Source organism: Phyllostomus hastatus, unplaced genomic scaffold (genome assembly GCF_019186645.2).
Source record: "Phyllostomus hastatus isolate PE091 unplaced genomic scaffold, TTU_PhHast_1.1 phas_scaffold_182, whole genome shotgun sequence".
Lineage (NCBI taxonomy): Eukaryota > Metazoa > Chordata > Mammalia > Chiroptera > Phyllostomidae > Phyllostomus > Phyllostomus hastatus.
Genome location: NW_025334013.1, coordinates 28,535,569 through 28,542,840, shown reverse-complemented (window position 1 = coordinate 28,542,840; position 7,272 = coordinate 28,535,569). Strand labels below are relative to the sequence as shown.

Below are 7,272 nucleotides of genomic sequence, written 5' to 3'. Positions count from 1 at the left end.
GCCAGGTTTTTGGGGGGGTGGCAGGGGGAGGTCTGTGGACTACCAGCATTCTATTTTAATTTGTAAAATTATTGTAAATAACTAGAAAATTGTAATTGTAAAAATAATTGTAAACTATTATCAGTAAACTTGAATGCTTCTCTGTGTCTATATTGACTAATTTATACTGCTGTCACAATTTCCTTTTTCAAAGTACTGTGGCAAACAGGATCTCACTGGATCTTCCTAATAAGCTCAGAAATCAAGCAGACAGCTAACACCATCCGCGCTTTTCGAACTAAGAAACTGAGCCCCAGACTTCACACCTCACCCTTCAAGGCTTAGCAGCTGGCCCATAAAATACTCCCAGGAAAAACCCCTGTTAACACTTAAACCGCCCAGCGGGGTCCCTAAAGCCAACTTGAGGCATTCAGACAAGCTCTCTGCGCACGCGCTGCCCTGCCTAGGGGCGGGGACTCGGAGGTCCCGGCCCCGCCCCCGGCTCTGCCCCGCCCATTCTGAGACGCGGTGGCTCGGGACTCCAGGCCCTGAGGTAGGGAAGAGCGAGGATCCCCTTCGTGGGACGGTGTCCGTGAGGCGGCGGGGACCCAAAGTCCTGAGGCCGGGTAGGGAAGGTGCCGACTCCCGAGGCCGCACGCTTCCGCCGCCATTTTGCACTCGGAGAGGGCAGCGGTGGGAGGGAGGTTCCCCCGGGGCTGGGCTAGGGCCCAGGGCGGGCCCGGCGGCAAGGGGCGGGGTCGGGCGGAGGGCGGGCTGGCTGGCCGAGCGGCGGGGCGGCGGACTAGCTGGGATACGGGGAGCGAGGTCCCTGCGGGCAGGACTGGGACGTAACTGTCCTTCAGGGCAGAGGCGCGGGGCTCGGGCCTCCCTGCTGCGAGACTTCGGCTGGCTTGCCCCTCTGGGCCTCGGCGTCCTCATCATTATAACAGCCCCACGTTACACAGCACGGTCCGGTGTATAGAACGCTTTGGCGCGGGTCTTCTCATTTGGCCTCTCACAGCAGCCTCCCCTTTGAAGGAGGCCAGGGAATGGAAGTATTGTGCCATTTTGCAGACAGAAAACGAAGGCTCAGGATAGGGAGATGTGCCCTGGGATTCCCAGCGAGGTCGGGGAATGGGAATCAGATCTTACTACTCCAAATGCGGCGCCCTTTGTGTCTGACCACTCTGCCTCACATGTCAAAGGAAGGGGCAGAGCTAGAGGACTAGTTAGGCCAATGACTGGCAGTTCTTTTCTTTCTTTTTTTTTTCCTCTTTCCTTTCTCCCCCTTTGCGCCCCTCCCGTTCCCTTTCCTTCCTTTTCCTTTCCTTTCCCTCTTTCTGTACCATCCAGGTCAGAACTGACTAGGAAGTATTCAGAAGCCAAGTCATGGATCCACCTGCACGCAAAGAAAAGTCCAAAGTTAAAGAACCTGTCAGCAGAGTTGAGAAGGCCAAGCAGAAGTCAGCCCAGCAGGAGCTGAAGCAAAGACAAAGAGCAGAGGTGAGGTTGAGGAGGGGCCTGTGTACTGGCAGTCTGCTGGAGACAGTGCAAGGATAGAGAAATGGTAGAACAATTGATGGTGCGCCCTTCCTGCCTCCAGCAAAGCAGGTGTCCTGCAGGTTTAGAGAGATGATGGCTGAGGTCCAGAATGGTGAGGTGACAGCCCAGAGTCACTTGCCAAGTTAGTGTCGGAACCCTGACTGGTACCAGGTCTACAGATGATTCCTGGCACCGAGCACCTGTGGCAGGGACCCAAGGGAAGGAACAAAGGAGAGAGAGAAGGGACAAGTGAGGGAAGGGCCAGGGTGAAGGAGAGCAAGCGGCAGACACCCCAGCGCAGGTGTTCTGGGTTTGGCCTGGAGAGTAGCAGCTCACAACCAGGGAGGGGAGTTCCTGGCTCTGCACACGCCAGTGCGTCCTTTGTTCAGTCAGAGCTAACCATCACTTTGTGAATCAAAAGCTTAAACCATTCACACTGCCCAAGTTGAACCACATCCTGGCATGCGCATTTTATTGTCGTATTTAATAGCAGGAAAAAGCTTGGTGCGCTCTTTTCTCTCTGTTTTCATTCCTTTCTATCTTTCTTTTTTTTTTGAGTAATTAAAATATAAAAATAAAATAAAATATAACAAACACCTGAGTACTCAGAACCCAGATTGGGAGTGGTTAACAATTTGTCATATTTGCCTGGGGCCTTTTTTAAATAAGATAAATGAAAATTACATATAAATTTGAAGTCCCCTTTGTCCATTTCCTGTCTTATACTCTTCTCCTACCTTTGAGCAACCCCTATTTCTTAATATACCTTTACATTCAAATGTATTGATAGATATCCTTGAATAAATAATATACAGTATTTTTGCGGTTAAAATTTTTACACTAATAAATTTTATTTTGCATTTTGCTTACATTATGTTTTTAGAACTATTTTATGTTAATATAACAATCTAGTTAATTCCTCATCACTGCTTACAGTAGTCTATTTTATGAATCTACTTTAGTACATTTACTCATTCCTCCAGTGATGGACATTTAAATTATTGTTTTGTTTTGTTTTGTTTTTGCTATTACAAACATGGCTGTATTGAACAATTTTTAAATGTCTCTTTGGCATCTGCACTAGAATTGCTGTAGAGCATATTTACCTAGAAATAAGACCACTAGATATTTTTAAATTTTACTAGACATTGCCAAATTGCTTTCAAATAGATTGTACAAGTTTGCACCTGCATTAGCAGTGTAAGAGAGTTCTCATTGCTCACTTCTTTCCCAACAATTAACAGGGGCAGACTTTAAATTTGAACTAATCTAACCCATTCATTAAACAAATGCTGAGCTGCTGCTATGAGCCTTGTCAGGCACTGTTGTAGGGACGAGGCAGAGGAGAGTCTCCCCTCCCCCCCGCCCCCTCCCGCTGTGGGGAGTGCATTCAGTGAACATAACACATAAATGTAATAGTGTGTTTGTAGTTGATCCAACTGAAATCTACCTTTGGATTAAGGCAGACCGTCTAAGAGCTGTGCACCTGGACTCTAACAGATTGTTCCCCATTTCCGTCACCTCCTCATCCTCGCCTGGACTGAGGCCCCCTGATAATTCTATGCGTTGCGCTTTAAACAGGTTGAGGCCTGCTGTAAGAAACAGCCCTCAGAAACTGTCCTTTGTGCATACTGTAGTGATAGATGTTGTGGAGGACATTTTTCATGTCCTTATTGACACCCTTCTGGTGAGGTTCCCAGCTCCTCCATGAATCCCAGTTTTTCCCATGTGGCCTTCGAACTGTAGTCTTCTCTGAACCTCAGTTCCTCAGCCCCCCTTGATAAAATGAAGATGATAATACCTGCCTCACACGATTGTTATAAGGAACAGAAATGTTATACGGAGAGCACTTAGCATAGTGCCTGGCATAGAGAAAGCACTCAGTGAATGGCAGTAGTTGTTATCAGGTGTCAGCATGCTTCCAAGCATTGGGCTCGCTTTCAGCATGCGGACTCTGTGGCACAGCTGATCGTGTTCGTGTTGACTTGCTGAAATGTGTGTTGGATTTGCACTCCAGCAGCAGCTGGCACTCTCTGAGCTCTTTGGATGTGCCAGGCCTGGGGCCAACCTGGATATGCATGGCCATGTGTAATCTTCACACCAGGGCTTGGTATTATTAGTTACCCAGGTATTATTGTTGCTCCCATGTTGACCTTAGTAAAAGCCTTCCTGCAGTAAGGTTGGGAAGTATCAAATACGTGACTTTGAGAGGTAAAAGGCTCTATCGTCATTTTATGTGACCAGAATCCCTAGTTAGTGAGGGATCGAGGGGCAGGACTGCCATCTAAACAGGTCTTCTGACCTTCAATTCCTGCGAAAAGCACTTTGCCCTCCAGCTGCCTTGCTGTTTCCTTTGTGTTGCCTGGAATATAATCCCCTAAAGTAGGAATGTGACAGACCCCTGGAGGAGGAAGAAACACTGTTTCCATTCAGTTCTGCAGGGATGCCGCATTCCAGATGTGAATGAGAGATGTGAGGGTGAAGGAAAGCAGAAGGCATGCTTGACAGCTTAAGCAGCATTTGACAGTGTGGGTGACCCTTTCCATCTTGAAAGTCTTCCATTCCTTGGTTCAGACCTCCTTACCCTTTGGGTCTCTTCTTCATCTGCTTCTTTTATTTTCCTCTTTCTCCTATCCACTTGTCCCCCAGCCTGTCCCCCTTGACCTGGAGGTCTCCAAGAAGCCATTTAATAAACTTCTCGGTCCCTAGCATAGTAACACACAGATTACAAATGCTCATTGAAGTGTGAATGAACGAAGCAGAGGTTTAAATAATGCGTACATGCAGTCTAAACAAGATGAGTAAAACAAACACCTTTGTATCTGTCACCCAACTACAGAAGAAGCCCATGACCAATCATGTAGAAGCTCACTGGGCCCCAGTGTGGTCACATCCTTGACCCTTCCCACTAGCAGTGCCCTCATTCCTTAATTTCGTGCTAATCACTCCCTTTCTATTCTGTATTAATTTGTAATTTCTGTGTGTACTCCTACGTATTTTGTAGTGTGAGAATATATTGTTTAGTTTTGCATGTTTCTAAACTTGATATACAGGGTCTGGCAGACGTAAGACTTGCTTGAGTGTAGTTGGTAGGGTATGTGAATGTCTCACATGAGATGGACAGCAATTTGAACATTTCACCTAAAATGTCATAGGGTATGCTTGAGTTTGATATTGTTATGTTACAGAATTACATGCTTATGATTTTGTCATTAAAAGGGGAGTTATTTGCGCCAGACCCTGTATGTTGCTATAGTCTGACTTCATTCATATTTTTAAACCATTCAAATTTATTTATTTTTACTGTAGTAAATTACATGAATATATATAAAAGATAAAACTTGACTGTTTTAACTATATTATGTTTTTATAGAATCATTTGTGTTATTGCATTAACTATTTTCATCACTGTGGAATTCCATTTTCCTTAAAGATTATAGGATTTTACAATAAAAAAAAATTTGTGAAAAAAAGACCATGGGATCATTCAAGCTTCCTACTTATTCTAATCAGCTTTGATCATTTTACTTTCTAGGGATTCATTTCATTTACCTTTTCAAACTTATTGACACAAAGTTCATAATGGTTTGCTGTAATCTTTATTACATCAGTAATTATGTGGGGTTTTTTTTTAATTCTAATAGTGTTTGTTCGTGCCTACTCCCTTTGTATCTTGATCAGTCATGCTGGAGGTTTGCTTTAGCATTTTCCAAGAACCATCTTGCAGTTTTGGTGGTCCTCTCTTTTGTACCTTTAGTTGCTTTTTCATTCATTCTGCTTTTGTGTATTTTCTATGTGTCTCACTTCTCAGTTTTTTTGCCCCTTTTTTGTCTTTTTAATTAATCAACTTATTTTCCCTATGCACAAACATTTCCCTTCATTTTTTTCTTCCACCACTTAGGAAGTCATATGATGTTTCTGTTCTTTAGTGGGCAGATTGAGACGACAAGGGTATAAGGAAAGGTGAGGACCAAGGTAGAACCCTGCCTTTCACCTCAGAAGGTCTCCTGCAGTTGTCACCCCACCCCGCTGCTGGCCTGGGTCCTGTTCTCACTGTTGTGATACATGTGACCTGTAACCTCTCCTCCCCCACTCCATCCCTCACACGTTATCTTCCCCAAAGCCCAGGTATAATCAGGTTACTCCCCCACACACCTATCTGTGCTGGCTCTCCAGAGTCGGTCAGATAAAGTCCAGATTCCTTCACATGGCATTTAAGTCCCTGACATACTCTTCTTGCTTTCTCCAACTCTCCAAACCCCTCTCTATAATACACTTCATATTAGCATACTTGAAGTTTCCAGAACTAACCCTGTACTTTCCCATTATATTTATTTAATCATAATATCCCCTTTTCACCCTATTACCTATCAAGTCCCTTCTTCAGTCTCTGTTCAAATCCCTCTGGTCCTGTACATGCCAGATTAAGTGACCTGCTTCACTGCTTCTTTAATGATTCCCCAAATGGAGTTAATACCTCCTTCTCTTCCCTTACTGGTACAGTTCTGGCACTTTCAAATGACACAGCCTGTTGTGTCTGAAGGTACATTGAGCAGCTGCCTCCATTGCTAACACATCTTTCTCTCCCACTCAGATTTATGCCCTCAACAGGGTCATGACCGAACTGGAACAGCAGCAGTTCGATGAGTTCTGTAAACAGATGCAGCCTCCTGGAGAGTGAGCGGCAGAGTTCAAAAGAGACGGGACCCAGCGGCTTTGTCTGTGAGCTCCTTGCCAGTGTTAGGCTGAGATGGCCTGTTTGGAGCCTTACAGAACTAGACAAGAAGGCATTTGTGTTATTCCTAAAACTGGATAAATCTGAACTTCCTACATATAACTTCTGCTTCCCTGGTTCCTCCGATTTGAATTGGCCCAATGCTTGCTGAAGAGACTTGTTTTATTCTTCTAAGACAATAGTCTTTTTTTAAAAAACCTTTTTCTATTGTTTGAGAACAATCATTGTTTCTTGTGAAACTGTAAATCTCCAAAAATACAAATAAAATACTAGTAAAATGTGCATTTGCCTCATACTTTAGTGTGGGAGTGCCTAGTTGTAAAAAGTGGAAGCAAAAAGAATGTTATAGGAAAGAAAGGGGAGGGGAGCAGAGGGAACCCTCTCTCCGCCGGGAGGGGAGGGGAGGGGAGGAGGAACGGAACTGCTTCCTGGGGCTGGAGCTCTGTGGCCCCTGATCCTCCGTTTTTAGCCACAGTGTGAACCTGTACCTTTTACTCCCGGATGAGCTACGGCTCAGGGTCATCTGGAAGCCAGGGTCCTCTCAACTTGTGAGTGGACACCTACCAGTAAGCTTACACCAGCTGGGAGGGGAATGCAAGTGCTTTTACTTTGTCATTTGGGGGTGACTATCAGGCCCAGAAATTGGTTTATGATGGGGATATTCAGACTCATGGGTATTTGTGAGACTCTTAACCACAACCATGTTATAGTAAACTTGTATATAGCTCACTAGAATGCACAACTAAATTGATTCATTTCCAAAGTAAACACTTTTGAGAGCCGGGCACGGGCAGGCAAGGAAAACCCAAAAGCATAAAATGAAGGAAGTTAAAATATAATGGGACGCAGACATAGGCATCTAACTAAAGAAATACGTGATAGAGGAACAGAGAACAGTGGGGAGCAGGGGGGGCTCTGTTCCTGTACCAAATCAGAGCAATATGGACTTCTTTGGGTTTTTACTTTTAAATCCTAATTTTAGATTTAATGCATAATTTCCACATACATTGTTCTAC

At 44.8% G+C, this 7,272-nt stretch overlaps 1 protein-coding gene across 2 annotated transcripts; it reads left to right on the top strand.

Annotated features, from left to right (window-relative positions):
- Positions 1–455: 455 nt before the first annotated feature.
- LOC123832000 (small vasohibin binding protein) lies at positions 456–6,538 on the top strand. 2 transcript variants are annotated; one of them, XM_045859423.1, is made up of 3 exons: positions 456–532; positions 1,333–1,482; positions 6,116–6,538. In XM_045859423.1, the coding sequence occupies exons 2-3, from the start codon at positions 1,369–1,371 to the stop codon at positions 6,200–6,202; spliced, it is 201 nt and encodes a 66-aa protein (XP_045715379.1). In that variant the 5' UTR covers positions 456–532; positions 1,333–1,368; the 3' UTR covers positions 6,203–6,538. The 2 variants fall into 2 exon arrangements, with proteins under 2 accessions (XP_045715379.1, XP_045715380.1); XM_045859424.1 differs by having other exon boundaries at positions 473–605.
- The last annotated feature ends 734 nt before the right edge of the window (positions 6,539–7,272 follow it).